Source organism: Empidonax traillii, unplaced genomic scaffold (assembly GCF_003031625.1).
Source record: "Empidonax traillii isolate 1590-97213 ecotype Southwest subspecies unplaced genomic scaffold, ASM303162v1 scaffold206:size1282135, whole genome shotgun sequence".
Lineage (NCBI taxonomy): Eukaryota > Metazoa > Chordata > Aves > Passeriformes > Tyrannidae > Empidonax > Empidonax traillii.
The window spans coordinates 621,858-640,604 of record NW_020955399.1 but is presented as its reverse complement, the minus strand read 5'-3'; the positions used below and the strand labels follow the sequence as shown (position 1 = coordinate 640,604).

Genomic DNA, 18,747 nt, shown 5'->3' with positions numbered 1-18,747 from the left:
GACAGTATTCTCTGTAAAGATTACACAGTATTTTATTTTTTGTCAAGGTGGTGAAGGCTTTGTTTCAATCTGCTGTTCTTGATACAATCCTAGCTTCTACTAGGAATTGTGGTGTTTGGTTTCTTTTCCTCCTTGGTAGCTTCTCGATTGGTTGGTTTTTTTGTTTTGGTGGGGGTTTTGGGGTTTTTTTTTTGATAGTGGCTTAGCTGCTTCACCTGCCAGCTTCCTCAGGACTTTTTTCAGATCCAATGGGCTTGTGCATCTTTAGATTCTTAAATCTGAACCTCATCTCCTACAGTAGGTGTTTCTTCATTCTTGCCTTCTGTGATTGAGCAGTTGACCGGAGCACTTGATGGTGAAGAACAAGGTAAAAAAGTTGTTGAGTACCTCAACCTTCTCCATATTCCAGGTAACCTGTTTTTGCATCTGGAGAGGGCCCATGTTTTCTCTAGTCTTTCTTTTATTGTGGCATACCTACAGAAACTTTTTTTGTTGCCCTTGGCGTCGCTGCACACATTATTCTATCAGGGTGTTAGTTTTCCTAACCTGATCTCTAGCTACTCATACAGTATTCCTGCCAGGCTACTTGTCCTCGCTTCAACCCTCTGTAGGCTTCCCTTTTGGTTTTGAATTTTTCCAGGAACTCCTTTTACATCCACAGGCCTCTTGGCATTTTTGCCTGACTTCCTCTTTGTTGGGATGCATCACTTTAGGGCTTGGAGGAGGCGATCCTTGAATAATAATGAGCTTTCTGAGGCCCGTCTTTTCTCTGGGGCTATATCCTGTGGTAATCTAAGGAATAGATCCCCAAAGAGGCCAAAGTCTGCTCTCCTGAAGTCCAGGACAGTGAATTTGCTGTCCACCTTTCTTGCTGCCCTGAGGATCTCAAACTCCTCCATGGAGTCCCTGAAGCCAAGGCTGTCCTTGAGTTTTACATTTCCCTCCAGCCCCTCCTTGTTGGTGAGAACAAGATCCATCATAGGACCTCTTCTTCTTGGCTTCTCTATCAATTGGAGATGGAAGTTATCATCAGTGCATTCTAGGAACCTCCTGGATTGCTTGTGCCCTGCTGTGTTATCCCTCAAACAGATACTGGGCTGAGGACAAGGGCATGTGAATGTGAGGATGCTTCTGTCTGTTTATAGAAGACCACATCTCCTCATCCATCCCCAGGTGGAGCTCTGTGCTGGTCATTGAGACTCCTTGTCTACCTTACCTGTTGTTCCTAAAGAGCCTGTATCCTTCCATCCCAACACACCAGTCGGGGAAGCCATCCCACCACGTCTTTGTGATGCTTTCCTGGAAACTGTAGTTCAAAGGCTTCTTCACCATCTTGGCAAATCTGTGCCCAAAGATGCTCTTCACGTTTTCTGGCAGATAGACCCCAGCAGACCAGGTTTCTCATAGGAAGTCCCATGGTCTTAAGCAGCCAAATCTCTGGCTGTGGAACCAGTTATTGATTTTCCCTGTGGGAATATTGATGTAAAAACTGCCTGTCCCTTACCACTGCTCCCATGGCTTGGTAATCCTTCTTGATATTCCTCAGGCTGTTCCTGGCTGTAATACTGGTGCCCACATGAAATAACAGTAGGAAAAAATAGTGGAGTATATCTTTTTGCATGCTGTGACATGATTGATAGCCATCAAGTAAGCCTTATTTTTTGTACCTTTCTTTGCAGTATTTGTATGTCAGTATTTATATAATAGCAAAGGACAAGATCTCAGGCTTTTTTTTTTTTTTTTTGTCATTATTACATCCAAAACAGAGTAGGATAATGTTTCTTAAGTCATTGTCCCTCAAAATCAAAACCCCAAAGCAACTTTCAGTGCAGCTGCACTGTTGGCAGAAAAAGGAGTCTATTTCAGTGGCTGTTCTGACAGCTATTCCCGTGTGTCACAGCAATAAAATAGACATGGATCTAATTCTGACCTGGACCAGAGGGAGAGGATGCTTGTGCAGCTCCAGAGCTGCAGCAACATTACAGGACAGATTTGTTGCCTGACAGAGGGCAACAGCCTCCTGAGCTTCTCTCTTGTCCTTATTCCATCAGACGTATGGGGTGACCTGTAGGGCAAGAAGAGTATCTGGGTCCCTTCTGCAGAGATCTCAATTTCCTTGAATACAGGAGAAAAATATCTCTCTGTCCTTAGAGTGTTCACAGCTAGAAGGATTTGATTTTAATTACGTTATTATTATTTAATTACAATTTTATTGTCATTAAAAATGAGGAAGAAATGATTCTTCCCTCAAATGATGCTGAGGAGTCCGCTGTGATAATCTAATCTTAGGACCAGATAGATGGACAGAGGGCCAGCCTCTACCTTCCAGTTGCACCACTGTAAAGCAGAAGGTGTGGCTGTAAGTCTCTTCCTTTTTTTTCCAATTTAGGTTTTTGCCTTTTTTTTCCAATTTAGGTTTTTGAGGGTTTTTTTTCCCCTCATGCTTGTTCTCCTAGCCACAGACTGCCTGAGAAATACACTGCTGTTGCTTTACTGATTTGGTACAACTCTGTGATTCTTCTTGTTTTAGTTAGTCTTTTATGGTAGGCAATATAGATAACGTGCTTACCTATGTAGGATGTGTACTAAAAGAAGCAAGGGGTATGACTTAGCTTGATCTCCTGATGCTTTATAAAGGCAATTTTTTAGTCTGTTTTTTGTTTCTCATTTGCTGAATAATATCTAATTTTTTTCTTCTTCCTAATCTTGAAAGAGCTTTCAAAAAAATCCTTTTATAATATTGGATTTAGCAGATGTTGCAAGTGAACAGTTTTCTCTCTTTGTAAACAAAAGATTTTTCAGACTAAGATTCAAGGAGATTCACATATTCTTATTTTACCCTTTTTTCCTCCTCCATCTCTAGGTACAACAACAACAAAAAGACTAAAAGCATGGAGGGGCAGAGAATGTAGAAGATAATTGTTTTGCAGAGTTTAGTACAAGAGTAGTTTTTAAGAGAGTTTCTTTGCTCTCAGTGGTTCCCTTGTTCTATAGACTTTAATCATGATTACATCTTTCAATGTATACTGAAAATGACACTTTAAACGTTGTATAAGGCTTGAGTATGATTTTCTAATCTGTTTTTCAAGAAATTGTGTGCACATTTGGGTATTTGAACTAAGGTGGAACAGGTCAAATACTTCAGGAGCAGAATGAACACCCAAGGCTGTCATTCAGCCCTGTCAGCTAAACCTTAGTAAGTTCAAAAGAGAAGCCAACAGACCAAGGGCGACTGAGATTTTTATGAGATGGTTTGGTTTAGTGATATGGACAGTCATCCTAATTGTACTCTTCTTCCCCATTTGAGCAAGGAAAGTAAATTGAATGGATACTTCACTTTTCTTTCACTTGGGTTACCTATTTTCTTCCACTTTACCTATTTGCATGCTGGCCATCCAGTTCTACTGCTGTGTCAGTGTATCTTTCAAATAATTACATAAAATTTTAATGAAGTTTATAACTAATATTGATATTTCTTTATATCAGTGTAAATGGGAACAGTTTCTTGTTCAGGACTGTATATAGGATTTGAATGTTTCTAGAGGGATGTGATCAAGTGAATTTTCCAGTCAGTGAAATATTTGAAAATAACAATTCTGGCTTGTTGGATGATTGCTGAAAATTTAGAATTGTGTTTGTAATTTTTCCTAAGTATGTGAGATCATCTTCTCCTATGATGAAGACTTTTAGTGGTTTTAAGTATAATTTACCTTACTTATGCTTCCTTTAACTTTTTTTTAAACAACCTTTTAAAGGAATATTTTTATTAACCTTTGTGGATATTGTTATGACGCTAACCATGGCTTATGTTAGACATTAACCAAGCCTCAAAGAGAAAAGTGTTGTACCTTGACAACTTGATGCAACTTGATTCAACCAAAGGATTACTTCAGATAGTGTCTTTTCACTGTGCTGTAGTTTTATAGCTGATCCCTGTTGCTTGGCAAGCAATGGCCAACACTGTAGTTTTTCTTTTTTCCATTTGTGAAGTACATTGTGAGTGTGTAAAAAAGGTCTTTAAATTCCTCCAGAAATATTTTTATTGATCATTAACCTAAACAGTTTCAATTTAGATGGGTATTTATTCATGTAAGGGTTTGGGGGAGTAGCACTGCACACTACTGTGGCATGAAGTATGGCTTATGTAGATTGAATTCCAGTTTTTTGGGGTTTTTGGGGTTTTTTTTGGGGGGGGGGTTTACCCTGCACAAGATATCCTCTTTATTAATGAATTCACTTGATGTACTAGCCATAGAAACTGGGGAGAATACTTTCAACCAGAAGGCTGTTGTCTGTGGAGCCCTCTGTGTCCCTTTCTCTGCTGACAGCAGTGTGATCAGTGAAAGGATCAGATAATTGTGAAAGCACCAAGGATAGTTTAATGGCTAAATATTTAGAAGCTATCCTAGAGTATGAATTATTTTCCTGTATTTATAGTCATATGATAGCAGAGGAGCCATATTCCCTTACACTGGAAAAGTGGTTTTAATTTTCTAACCACTCTGCATGTGGCTTTAACCTTACTTGCCAATGAATTAGGTGTTCAGAGTTGTAACAGAAATAAATGAGACCATTTGAACATAACAGTAGTGTTGTGTAAAACTAGGTACTGATGGTTTTGGAACTTAAATATTCAAGACTAGGATACTTTAGTGTTAAAATGTGCTCTCTACAGTTCCCCATTTATATAAAACCCTCTATACTTGTGGAGATTTTACTGTAAGTGTTAATGAATTTCTCATGTGGTGGTGATGAGCATGGCAAGTGAAGTCAGTCAAAAGTTAATAATTCACGAAAGGTTTTTAGTAATGTGCAGTAAATAAGGCGTAGGCTAATCGATGAAGAGAGGAAAAAAAAAACCACCGATTAATTGACTGTTAAGGTCTTTGTTTTAAGCTGAGTATGATAGAGTCCTGATTAAAATATGTGGTGATGTAGTTAAAGGTTATTTTCTAATGCATGTATGTAAGTAGGTTAATTATGATTGCACATGGAACACTTTGTGGTACTACCCCACTTAAAAGCATTTTCCAGAGTAGACAATATTATTGTGCTGTCTTCCACTTAGAATTTCCTAGGTTGAAATCAATTATACTTATAAATTACTTTTTAATATCAGTTATATGGATACAATAATCTTCTCAGAGTTGAAGTTACCTTCAGATTGGTCTTTTCTTTCTTTGGCATAGATTTCTCTATTTCAGTCAAAATTAGATCTGCTGGCATGGGTATATTTTATTACATTCAATAGTCAGTAAAGTAGTCATGGTAGGCACTTTCCCAGGGGGTGCTGTTTGCTGACAGCATTTCTTTGGTTACCTGCTTCAACTTCAGGTCTCCTCCAGTCATTACTGACTCCATTAGTACCCTCAATTCTTATTTCTCCCTTCTCACGGCTTGTATTTGACGTTTACCTTTCTTGATTCCTCATTCCAGAGTCTGCCTAACTCCGGCTCAAGTGTCTTGTCAGATGTGATGGTGTTTTCATCTTCTGGGTCTTCTACTCTCATATTTGTGTTCAACAGCAGATGAATTGTGAATGTTGGGGAAAGATGCCCTCTTTTTAGGTCTAACTGGCACTATAACTTTAAAAAAAACCCAGCATGCTGCACAATTTTCTTCAACTACCTCTGTGTAGGCAGATGTGTTGACAGAATTTACATCTGTCCTTGTTGAACTGATACACACATGGATATACACATGGTAAGTTTTCCAAAGCCTGTTGCTTGTCTGCATTTTGATAGATTTGCACAAGAGCAATAGGACAAGGTACAAACTGATACTAGGGTCTCCTGCCACATTTCATGAGGTACTGCTAGTATTTTTTAAAGGTAGCAACATAGAATATCTTACTCTAACCTTGTTCTAGAAATGTTTGAGTAATTTCTTCAGAAATTTCCCCAAATATACTAGGCAATTGTATGAGAAAATAAACTAAATTTTAGCAAATATTTTAGCAGCTGGAAACAGGAACTTAGAAGGGCAAATAGTGGACAACATAGGGCTTCTGTCACAGTTTTGAAAAAGGGAAAGGGAGCAGACCAGCGTCAGGGGTTCTTGTGGCTAGCTTGTAGATGTTAGAAGAAGCTAGCAGTGGAAGGAAGGTTAGGTTCGAGCTGTGATGCAGCCCCAGAAAGAGACACACGACACACATCTGAACACCTTCACAGGAGATGGGGCGGAGCATGCAAATCCACTAACAATGGTTGGATGAGGGTAAATGAATAAACATTAGGAGGCAGGGACAAGGGAGGAGATAACCAGAGAAAACATGATTGGTCAGTACCACCTGGTACACTGACCAATGGAACACTGTCTCTCTGCCTGCTAGGCTTCAAGTCCATGAGGGAAAAATGGGAGAGACAACCTACTAATAAGTTTTATGATTTTAACCAAGCTACCACGACAAAGTCCTAAAACATTGGAATTATCACAGGCAGTGGTGTTGACAGGGTTGTTCTTCCAGTCCTCAAACAAAATCTCTTCTTTTCCTTGATTTTTCCACAATGCATATGCTGTCTCCATTTCCTCGTGATCTTTTTCACCTCCAACATCTCCTCCTTTCTTGTTTTTTAAATGAACTGTGAATACATGCTTAGTAATGACTCCTTTTAGGTATGAAGAGAGATAAGTGAAAGATGCAGAAAGGCAAATTAAACATACTTGTTTTAACCAATTCGGAAGCGAGGGCAACCGCAGCCCATCAAAAATATCAGTGGAATAAAAATTTTCAGGTGCACGTGCAGCCTTAGCCAGATTTCTTAATCCAGCAATCCCATAAAAAACATAGCAACTAGATAATGAGGGATCAGAAAAGCTGAGAGGTATTTTGGAGATATTATTTAATGGAGTTTGTGTATCGTTAAGTTGGAGTCAGATTGTGTCCTTGTGAAGCTGGGCTGGCAGTGGCACTGATGTTGGAGGGAGGCATTTGGTGTCTGAGCGCCCCTGATGGCGCTCCCCTGGGAGTTTCCCTGATTGTCAGTGTTAAAGTCTTTTTGTGATGGAGGAGGAGTGGCAAAGGTGACTTTTCTCTTATTTTGTAAATTTGGAGATTTAGGTGGCAATGGTTCATTATTAAGATGTGTTAGGGATCAGCACTGGGAGGTCCAGTGCTTTCCCTTGCCACATCGTTGACAATTGAATTTTGGTTGTTGCCAATTAGGTTTTGGAGATTGTGGGCAGTTGCCCTGAAGATGGCCAGATTGACCGCATTTAAAACATTTTCCCTGGGCAGCACACATCATTAGTCTGATTTTTTCTTGTGGTGAGCCAACATTTCTGCATGCCTCTATCATTTCTAACAAGGTGGGATTTTTTAGAGGCCTGAGGAGTTTTCTACATTCCTCATTAGCCCTCTCCACCACCAAAGACTTAAAGAGAACCTCCTGTGATTGTTCGTCTGCAATTTGTTTTTGTATTGCCTCTTTTAGTCTGGTAGCAAAGTCTAAGAAAGGCTCTTTGACCCCCTGGAAAATAAGGGCATAAGAAGGAGTTGGAGTAGTAACTTTTGCTACCTTCTTGATGGCCTTGTATGCAAGATCCTTGGTCTTATCTAGGATCTCTCTGTGTATTCTAGCTTGCTCTGTGTTGGATGAATAATTGCCCTCTCCAAACATCATGTCCGCTGTTTGTGCATAAGGCATACCTCCGAAATTCCCACCTTCTTTAGCATGTTTCTTAATTAGTGCCCGCCACTCTGCTTCAAAGGCAGAGTATTGTATAACGGGCAGCCAGGCCCTTGCTATGAAGTGGATGTCATTAGGTGTAAGAGTGAACCCTTGGAAAAAGGAGTCCATAAGTCCCATAGTAAAAGGTGAGTTTAACCCGTAGTCAGTTATAGCCTTTTGAACATCTTTCATGATTGGGTAGGAAAAGGGCCTCCATTCAGGAGGTCCTCCGTCAGATGTGTAAACTGGAAAGGCATGAAGCATTTCGAGATCTCCTGCCAAAATTGCTTGGTCTTGAAAGCTTTTCCGAGCACGTTCATGTGCTTCCACTACCTGGTGTGTGACATCTATCCTGGGCCCTGGTGTTAACTGGCCCTGGATAGGCGTGGTAGCCCTAAAAATGTGTGTGTCATCAGTATCTTCGGTGGATGTGCCTGCCTCAGATACTGAGGTACTTTTATGTTCAGTGTGTTTTGTAGTAGATGTTAAAGGTGTAGATGTTTGCGTACTAGATGCTGTGATGGAGACTTTTCTGAAGGTAAGCCTTTTGGTAGGTGTAAGTGGCTTGTGTTTTGCTTAATTATACTGGTAAGAGGAGGTGGTGTAGTGATGCGAGCTTGTTCCTCTTCCTCTGCATCAGTGATGTTTTCTGTGGATGATGTCTGTGTATAAGATGTTGTGAGTGTTTTAGGTGATGGCTGATGAAATGAAGTAGTGGTTTGAGTGGAAAGTGAATACTGGGATTGAAGGGATTTCAGGAAAAGCTGTCGAAAAGCCACAGGTGGTACCAGGTCCTGCTCCTCGGCCATTGGAGCAGGCCTGTGCGGCATCAGCGGAGGCTGATAGGAGGGTACAGGTGTTGTGTCAGTGTGAGGTGCTGGTAAGGATGGGTAGGCCTCAGACCCTGGTACGTGGGCGGCGCCATGATGTTTACTAGGATGTTTACTAGGTCTGAATCGGAAAGTGAGTTCTGGAGGGGACCAGAAGGGGCGTGGTCAGCGCCATGTTTGAAAGGAAGGGGAGTGGCTGATGTGATGTTCTGGTGGGTGGAGAGTGGTGTTGGTGACATCATGCGGTGGGAGGTGTATGCTGGTGGGTCCACCCCCACACCCTCACAATGATCCCCACCCTTAGCTCCTCCCTCCTGCAGCTGTCTGAGAAGGTGGTGTCTCCTGATGCAGGGTAATTCGCTGCCATTCATGCAGTGATCCGAGTCCCCGCCGCCATTTTGCCTCCCTGCACCCGATGTGGTATTGCCCTCCATCTTGTAGGGTGGTGAAGGTGACACAGCAAGAAGAGCACAATCGCCGCCATCTTGAGACTGGGGAATAGCTGCTTTCGGGGTAGAATTCATCTGAGCAGCTTTTTCCTTGGTTTGCAGTAGCATTAAAATCAGTCTCCATGCTATTAATCCTTTCCCGGCTAATTTGTCCCCCTTTTTTTCAGCTTTCCACATTGCAGAGCCAATTTTGTCCCAGTGTTTGAGAGTTATTTCTTCAGGGACACAGATTTTATGTAAATGAATCCAAGTAGCCAGTGCTTTTAACGAAGCCTTATCATACTTGTGGCCGTGTATTTCAATCAAGGCACGGATTCTCTCATAAAGCGGCCCTTCTGGCTGGTGAAGTGCCGAGCCCATAATTTGGAGATGGTACAGCCGAATTAAAGAACTTGGGGGTTTGGACGTGGGGACGGAGGGTAGGGAATGCCCCGGACGCTCACCTCTCCCGACGAATGCCTGCGCTGACCGGTGAGGGGGGACGCGATGCCCAGTCTCGTCTGGGGAAACTGCTGGAGCTGCAGGGTCTCTTGTACACCCCTGCAGTTGTCGCCCAGTTGAAGCCATGCAGATCCTCTTGAAACAGAGAGCCTACAAGCTAGCCCCACACGTTGGGCTCCATTTGTCACAGTTTTGAAAAAGGGAAAGGAGCGGACCAGCGTCAGGGCTTCTTGTGGCTAGCTTGTAGATGTTCGGTGAAAGCTAGCGGTGGAAGCTGGAAGGTTAGGTTCAAGCTGTGACACAGCCCCAGAAAGAGGCACACGTCTGAACACCTTCACAGCCAAGGGCTGATCCAACTTTATTAACACAAACAAAATGGTGGGTTTTATAGGGCTAGGTAGAGAAGGGTCTGGAAGGTGGGTGGAGATGGGGCAGAGCATGCAAATCCACTAACATCGGTTGGATGAGGGTAAATGAATAAACATTAGGAGGCAGGGACAAGGGAGGAGATAACCAGGGAAAACATGATTGATCAGTACCACCTGGTACACTGACCAATGGAACACTGTCTCTCTGCCTGCTAGGCTTCAAGTCCATGAGGGAAAAATGGGAGAGACAACCTACTAATAGGTTTTATGATTTTAACAAAGCTACCATGACAAAGTCCTCAGACACTGGAATTATCACAGGCAGTGGTGTTGACAGGGTTGTTCTTCCAGTCCTCAAACGAAATCTCTTCTTTTCCTTGATTTTTCCACAATGCATATGCTGTCTCCATTTCCTCTTGATCTTTTTCACCTCCAACAGGCTTCCAACCTTGTCACTATTGTGTCCCAGCTTCATGCAGGGCTTTTTTAATGTTATTTTAAAATATTCATAAGTGAAATTTGTTGTACACTAATAGGATAATTGTGTACCATTAAAATTAGACTATTTTTAGCCTTAATTTGGAGGACTGCAGTGCTTAAAAGGTGGAATTTCAGACATATTACACTTAATTTAAATTTAATTTTTTTGTTTCTCTGTAAGCCTGAATCCTCATTATTCACTAATAATTTAATTGGAACTGTTTTCAGTTATATATGAATAAAAATTAAAATTAAAAAAGTGTAAACTGTAGATTACTCAAATGTGAGCTTAATAAGGACTTTTATTTACAATAGCATGACTGTATCAAAACTATAATCTTGACAGTGTTTCTCTGGACATTTGAAATTGGTTACACCCATCTTTTGGCTACATAATGCAGGGCCTCAGTTCTTAGGCGTGATTTATTTTACAGGGATGATGCAGCCAACTTCCCTCTTGCTGCATCATCTGCTTCAAATGACTTATTACCCACATGTTCATTCTTACAGTCTGGTTACTGCCTTTTGAAATCCTTAGTCCTTCACTATAAAATGCTGTTTTTTCTACAGAAAAGGAAATACTTTGCAGCTGCAATAGATGTCTCAGCAAATAAGTTCCAGGTATCTAGAATGAAGTATTGCTTTGAATGATCAAGTCTTGATGAAATGTTTTCTAGTTTGTTTAAAGATTACCAGACAATGCTGACATTTTAGGAAAGACTAGTAAGACAAAATGCTTCAATAAAGCATTTAAAATTCATTTTTTCCAGGGTAGAAGTATTTTTGGTAAATACCTCATCTGAAAACTGTAGTCTCTACTGGAGTAAGACAAGTCCATCTGTGACAGTATCCACAGTATCTTGTTCTGTGTAAACAAAGGGTAGGTAAGGAAGAGAGGTTATTGAGTGGGACAGTAGCGAAACCTCACTAGAGCATATTCTCAGCCTTTCAAAATACACAGCACATGCTCTTCCTGAGCTGATAGAGGGGTCAGTCCATTTACCAGGCATGATAAGCATTCATGAAAGAAAAAAATGGCTTTTTGAACTCTGTGTAACCTTTTAGTGTCCATAACATTTCACTGGAAGAATTATCATGACATAAATTTACACCGTGCAAAGAGCCACTTCTTCTGATGATTTTGCATCTGTCACCTAGTTGTTTACTTTTGTATCTCCTAAACAGTGAAGCATCTTTCATGTTTGTATTGCTCAGAATACTCCAGCCAGAGTACTTAACACAGTAGCGCATTCAAAGTACTGCAAGCTTTCATGAAGTTTTTGGAGTGCAATGTACTTCTCCATGTACTGTCTATAAAACTCATAAGTGTGCACTTCCATATCCAATTTCTAATGCACTTTTTTTGTTCTGATATTAAGCAACTGTTGCTACTGTATCCTGTTTTCAGCCAGTTTTGCTATGCAGATCTCAGCATAGCTTTGATCAAAGGCATTGGTTTATTCTAAAGTATACTTTAAAATAAAATATGTATCTGGGTTGATGGTTCATCGCAGTTGAGACAGCACTGTTTGAAAAGAACAACATTATTAAGTTCAATAGAAATGGTGATGGGCTTTTAACTACAAGAGTGCTGCCAGGCTGTGTGGCAATGATTGCTCTGTATAATACATTTTTTAAAATTATTTTGGATAGCTTAATTTACTCTGTTTGTTGTCAGACTTTATCATTTGTGGGAAGTTTGGGTTGGGGTTTTTTTTCCCCCCTAGCTCTAGTTACTGACCTACTTGTCTGTTTTATAAATAAAAATAGTTTTTCTCCTTTATAGACAGTCTACCTGTGTAAACTAAAAACATAGTCTTTGACTAAGAAATTTTTCTAATGTTCCGATTTTTTTTATATCTTCTTGGAGGTTTTCATATGAAATTCCAATTAGAACAGGAAGGCCAAATGGTGCAAATGTTAGGATAAACAGATGGGAGATTTTAAAAGGTAGTAAAATATAAACACAATGAGGAGCCTTGATATTGAACAGCATGCTTGCTGTCAAACATCCGTTTAATTTGCTTGTTAAAAGCTGCAGCCTAGGCTGGCCATTTTTGATACTTCCTTTTCCTTTCTTAAAGGAAATGGAAAAATGTAATTTGATTGACCAAGTTTATCTTCTTGTTTTTAACTAGCTTAAATTAAAAATACAAATATTAATTTCCTTCAGAGGTACTGAATTACTAAAACACTTATTTGGTAACTAGATCTCTTTGAGTTGTATTTCAGCAAGTTCTTACTGTAGATGTAATTTTTAATATTTATAGTTTCAAGGAATAAAGTATTTTAGAGATGCTATATCACTTCCTTGGTTGAGGTGGATAACATTAGGTAGACATAAGTTTCAGTTGAAAAATGTGTTGTGGTACGGTTGTAGAAAGATAATCCTATCATAGGTATCATTACAGGAGGGAACACTGTTGCAATACATATTTACTTTTTTATTAAGTAACTCTTTAGCACATTAAATCATTTAAAAATCTTCTGTGTGAATTGCAGTTGTTTGGGTTTTTTATATCTGTTGACAGCTCTGCTGGTACATTTTAGCACCTGCCGTGGTGTGCTTCTGACTTACTGTTTTGTAGATATCTGCTTTGTCATTTCACATGCAGTTTTAACTTAACTCAGTCCTCTGTATAAGTTTTAGTAACTTGTGGTGTCTCTTCTTGATTGTAGTTTGTCCAACACAACAGTGTCATCTTCCTCACTGCTTCCATGTTAGTCTTGATTTTTGGGACCTCGCTGAATTCTTGTTATTATGCAGATTGTGCTCAAGTCCACTACAGGCTTATGTCTACTTACAGTACATTTGCTAACCTTGCATAAATTCACTAAATGACATCTAAATAAAAGAGAAGAGAAATGCCAGCTCTTTGGTACTGCAAGAAATCCAAGCTGGTTGCTTTTGATTTTCTTCAGCCTCTCTTTTAATGAGTACAGAGTGGTTATGAATTAATGAAATAATTGCTTTGGCTTGCATTTTCTTTAAGAGACATTTGGAATACTTCTTAAAGGTTTTTCCAACTATCAGCCACTGAAATACTCTGAAGAGAGCTTTAATCATATTTTTGTCTGGTTTCAGGTAGGTCATACTATGTGAAGAAGTTTTCCATGAAAAATTTTATTTTATTTTATTTTGTTATGTATTTTATTTTCTATGTAAGTATGTAGTGGGTGGAGTTTTTTATTGGAAAATTAAGGTGAAATTTTATAGGAGTACTTTTTCCATATTTTTCACTTAGAGATAACTTCTCATTTTTTCATTTTCCTCTGCTTTGTTTACAATACTAAATATGCACTGTGAAATTTCCAAGATGTAAGTTTTATTGAGAAAAATCTGAGGCTAATAAGAAGCAAAAGTTCCTTTAATTTAAGCTTTCATTTGGTGCTGTACAGAGGACTTGAGTTTAAAACCAAATGAGGTAGTTCTTTTTTACAGGAAAATGTAATGGCACAGATGCAAGTTAGTTGCTTTATTTTGTGAATGTTGGCCACGTTGTTTATTGATTGTGGTAGTAAAGCATTAGTGTAGCAATTATCTTGATAATAAGCAGTCAAATGCTAAAAGCTTTCTGACAACTTGACATATGACTTTGGCATTAGCTAGCTGCTTGTTCCTTTTGCAGAAGGTTACCAATTAAATTTGCCTACTTGCATGAAGCAGAGCCTGAGAGTATGTAAATCTGAAGCCTGTCGCTTCCTGTGATTGCTGGATTCGGTACATGTTACTGAGAATGCTGTATTTTCAGAGGCTTTTTGTATTCTGCTCACAGTGTTTGCTGAGCAGAAACGTAGCTAAAAATAACTAAAATGAATTTCTCTGTCTCTCTTTCTTTCTCGCTGCAGGATGACGTAACTGTGCCAGGGATTTATCAGCTAAGCAGAAAATGAGCTTAACATCCTGGTTTTTGGTGAGCAGTGGAGGCACCCGACATAGGCTGCCACGAGAAATGATTTTTGTTGGAAGGGATGACTGTGAGCTGATGTTACAGGTAATTGCATCATCCTTCCATGTGCAACTGCTCAAATTGTGAACTTAATACACCGATTTCATGTGTTTCTTTTAAAACTTAAATTCCCCAGATGTTGTGGGAGCAATTGTTTCTCTGAATTTTTTCTGTCAGTAGAAAAAAAATTTAGTTTAAATATATTACCATCAACCATACAGCTACCTTTGAAGTGCAGAGAATCACATTTTCTTTGTTTAAGTCACATACAGAATGCAAGAATAGAAAATGAAATAAATTTCACAATATGATAAGTACAGTAAGTACTTTGTGTTCCATAAAAAGTAACAGTGTTAAGTGCTCTGGATACTTTTGAAAAGAGCCCTCTTTTTCTGCAACTTGTAATCTAATTTAGTCACATGATGTGATGTAACTCTATCCTCGTGCCCTGATTGTGTTACACAAAGGAAAATGAAATTAGTGGAGAAGAGTATTTCTCTGTCTCTAAGGAAGTTGAATGACTCAGTTTCAGTGGAACTGTAAATATACAAGTCAAAATAGCTTGATATTTCAGTAGCTTCCTCAACTTTGAGGCCTACTATGCAGAACTTCAGGTGTGTATAACTGTGTTGTTATGTAGCCACATTGCCTGCACTTTGCCCTATCAAAGCTGTCCTCTGAGCTGCCTTTTTCTAAAATATGTTTTTTTGAATGGCTAATGGTAATATTTTGAGACTTTCTTCTTAAATTCTTTTCTTTGTTTTCTGTAGAGATTTTAAGATTGAACTTAAAAACTAATATTCTCAACCCTTCCAGCCCTTCTATAAAATACTGTCTTTTGGATTTTTGTTCCCAAAAGTTGTGTATGAAGCCATTAATGGCCAAATTAGAATATTACTTGCAAATGAAGTGCCTAGAGACCTAGTTTTATGTGTATTACTCAGAATGTAATATCTCGAGTAAAACTGCATTTGACTCTCAGCCTCAGAAGGCATCCAGAGGTTTTACTGATGATGTTAGAAAGCAGTTGAAAATACTCTTGATTTCTCTTTAAAGACAGGCAGGATGATATCTTGGTGATTTATGTGGGAAATATAAAAAAAAAAAAAAACAACAAAACAAATGACAAACACAAAGGGAAACCCACCAACATCCAAAACAACACAAGAAAAGCAACCAAAAACCCCACCCACTGGTTCCTGCTGGGTAGGGTATAATAAAAAAATACTTCTAGTTTACTAGTAGTTTGTTTTAAAGGGTTGCTGTCTCTGAATAAGGAACTGTTTTCTGTCTTCCCTCTCTGCTATGCCATCTGTGGTTGATTAGTCCTTAGAGTGAAGCATTTATTGTGTTACGAAACTTCACCTTCAAAGGTAGCTGCCTCTTTGATTAATGTTATGAATAGTTATTTACAAATACTATTTGTTGTGTATTGACTTCAGAGTTAGTAAAAAGAATCAAGGGGCCCAGTGATTTCCAAGAATATTCTCTTTAGCCTGCTGTTATGTTGGGTCTACATGCCAGCATGACTGTAACACCACACAGTGTGCTTCAGGGGGAGGAACCCACCAAAAGAGAAGCTTATAATGTGTTCTTGTTCTGTGTGTGTAGCTCTTTGTGTAGGACCTTCCTTTCCACTCTTGACAACTTAGTTGTTCTCTTACTGCGAAGCATGTGGACAATGCGTGATAAAGCAAGCAGAATTTAATGCTTTTATTCATAATTGCTTTAGAAAAAACATGTTATAAAAGCTATAATAAAAAGCATTTCAACTCCATTGCATGCTTGGTAGACTTCATATCTGTACCTAACTCTTGTTTTTCAAAGAGGTTTGGTTCACATCTGGGAATACAGATTTGCTTTAAATGTGTTATTTTTTAAATATGTTCAAACATAGCAAGAAGTCTTTGTGTTTAACTAGCTGCTCCAGTGCAGCTAGCTTGTGGATAAATACCACATTTTCTTTCACCATTATGTTTAGAAATGTTGCATATTGATAGGAAAATCACCAACAAGAAATAAAAATATCTACATTATTCACAATGTCATAATTATTTGCAAAGAAGACTGCATTTATTTTCTATATTCTGAATATTTTATTATTAGTCTGGATTGAATTGAAGAGTGTCTTAACACAGTTATTCTGTGATTTTTTATTATTCTTTAGCTATTGCTGAACACTGTGTGCACAGTTTCAAGGCATTCTATCTTGCACTGGTCCTCCTAATCAGAGAGGATAGTTTGGTTTGGAAGAGATACTTAAAGAGCATCTCATTCCAATCCCCCTGCCAGGGGCAGGGCCACCTTCCATTAGACCAGGTTGCTCAGAGCCCCATCCAACCTGGCCTTGAACACTTCCAGGGATGGGGCATCCACAACTTCCCTGGGCAACCTATTCCAGTGTCTCAGGTGTGAGGGTGTGCACAAGAGGTGGAGAGGGAACGCAGTGAGGACAGCTTACCTAAACTGACCCAAGGGATATTCTCTGCCCTATAATGCCATGCTTCTCATTGAAAACTGAGGGAGAGGCACTCTGGGGAAGGTACCCACTGCTCAGATTTTGTCTGGACATTGGGCTGCCTGTGGGAGGTAAAGAGTGATTGCCTTTGCAACATTTGTTTTTTTTTATTTCTTCTTTCCTCTTCCTGTTTCCTTCACTGCTTAAACTTGACCCATGAGCTTTTTTGCATTTGTTCTTCCTGTTCTATCCTATATCCCAGTGGGGCAGGGGAGAGTGAGTGAGCAGCGGTGTGGCACTTAGCTGCCAGCCAAAGCACCACAGTCTTATAAGAAGTAATTCTGATAGTCCTTAAATTTGAATAGAAGGCTGCAGTAACAAATCCAAAGGAAAAGTGGCATTTAAAAGATTTGAACAGTCTTTGCACCTGTAAACATCAGCTGCAATTAATAAAAATGTGTCCAATTATATGCAAGTAATCTCAGCCTGAGAAGTTCTACAGAATTTCAAGTGTTTCTCCAAAAGCCACAGACTTCAGTAATCATTCTTAACATTTCAAAAGATGTGACAAAGTATCATGAAGCTGTAAGGATCTTTCGTCATTTCTGTTTTAAATTATTTTTCTTAGGACGTAGCATGTGAAGATAATAAAATAAATTATTATTAATGCAGTATTACTGCAACACTGAAAGAAGTTCAGATTTTTTATCAATGGCCCAGGTAGCAATAGGCAATTACCAGGTAGCCCAGGTAATTCTTGATGTATTGCTGCATCACTTGAGTGTGGAAAAGTGTAATCTCTTCTTGACACTGTAGGGTCACAGAACACCCACACCAGTGAATTTGATTGTATTGAGCTAGCTTGTTTTCACTTGAAAGGTTACTAAGTTAGTAGAAAATGAACTATACTGCCATATCATCATATGCCATTAAAAACACTCAATTGATGTAGTATATCAGTGCAGCTTATATTGGCAGAGAACTTGTTCATTTGTCTGTCTCTTCCTCGATTCTCCCCTCCCCCTTGATATCCTGCTTCCCCTGCCCTTCCCCATTATACCTCTCAAGAATGCAGAGCAAATTGGCTGAAATGAAAAGTGTAAAATAGCAAGTGTAAACAAAAGAGGACTGATTTTGCTTCTTTGAGAAGAAAGCAGAGCAGTCAAAAGATGGCATGGAAAGGAAGAATGAGGAAGTAAATTGAAAACAAATAAGGAAAGTAATAGTAGCAAGTCTCAAGAAATGGAGAAGGAATGAGGTGATAAACATGGAATTATGAGAAGGTGAAAGCATTTCCTTATGAGTACTAATTGTGTGTTCTGATGCCTTGAACTGGTTCATGCACTGGCAGCCTGGGACTCCTAGAACTGACCCACTGTAGGTGCTTGTACGGAAACAGTCACAGAAGTCTCAGACAGAAAGTACCTTTCTCTGTGCAATATCATTGTACAGTGAGTTGAGTAGCAAGGATAGAAGATGCAAAAAAGAAAGAATGCTGTTGGAAACTATGCCATCATGTCGGGACACTGCACTAGCAGAATTACTGGCAAACAGACTAAGATTAAGCATGCACAGCTGTAGAAGATGAGATGTGGGCTCCATTCACTTGGGAACTGTTGTAGATGTCAAGGTGCCAACCCATGCATGTGTGAAGGACGCATACATCCAGCCCCACCTCTTCCATGCTTGCCATCAGCAGCTTAGGCTGCCAACACTTGGCCACAAGCAAGGGCTGAAAGAGGGACTTTAACTGTTAAGGAGGTGGTATTCTTGGAGGAAATAGTAACGAAGATTGTTCCTCATCTATGGGTTGATGTTTGGATGCAGAATAAGGAATTCATTAAATAAATAAATAGATACTGAAGTGCTTAAGGAAGGATGGAGAAAGTCAGAACTGATGGGAATAGTAATGCAGGAATTGCTTCGATATTTAGTGAAGAGGCTATCACTAATTGGCTCAGGAAACTGAGATCAAGGAGAAGCAATTTGAATGCTTGTACATTGTAGTAATTATCCCAGATGTGTGACAGGAAATAGTGTGTTTCAGAGAGAACAGCAACAGCCTAGAATCATAGTTGTGTTTTGAAAGATGCATGTAGTT

General features: G+C 39.4%; 1 protein-coding gene across 11 annotated transcripts in view; it reads left to right on the top strand.

The window, feature by feature from the left end:
* CEP170 (centrosomal protein 170) overlaps window positions 1-18,747 on the top strand; it is a 103,441-nt gene that overhangs the window by 14,413 nt on the left and 70,281 nt on the right. For 10 of the 11 annotated variants that reach the window (XM_027887286.1, XM_027887283.1, XM_027887284.1 and 7 more), the window contains exon 2: window positions 14,088-14,233. In XM_027887286.1, coding sequence (XP_027743087.1) covers window positions 14,129-14,233 — 105 coding nt within the window. In that variant the 5' untranslated portion in view covers window positions 14,088-14,128. Of the gene's footprint in view, window positions 1-2,863; window positions 2,909-14,087; window positions 14,234-18,747 lie in introns of all 11 variants that reach the window. The other variant, XM_027887276.1, reaches the window with a different exon arrangement.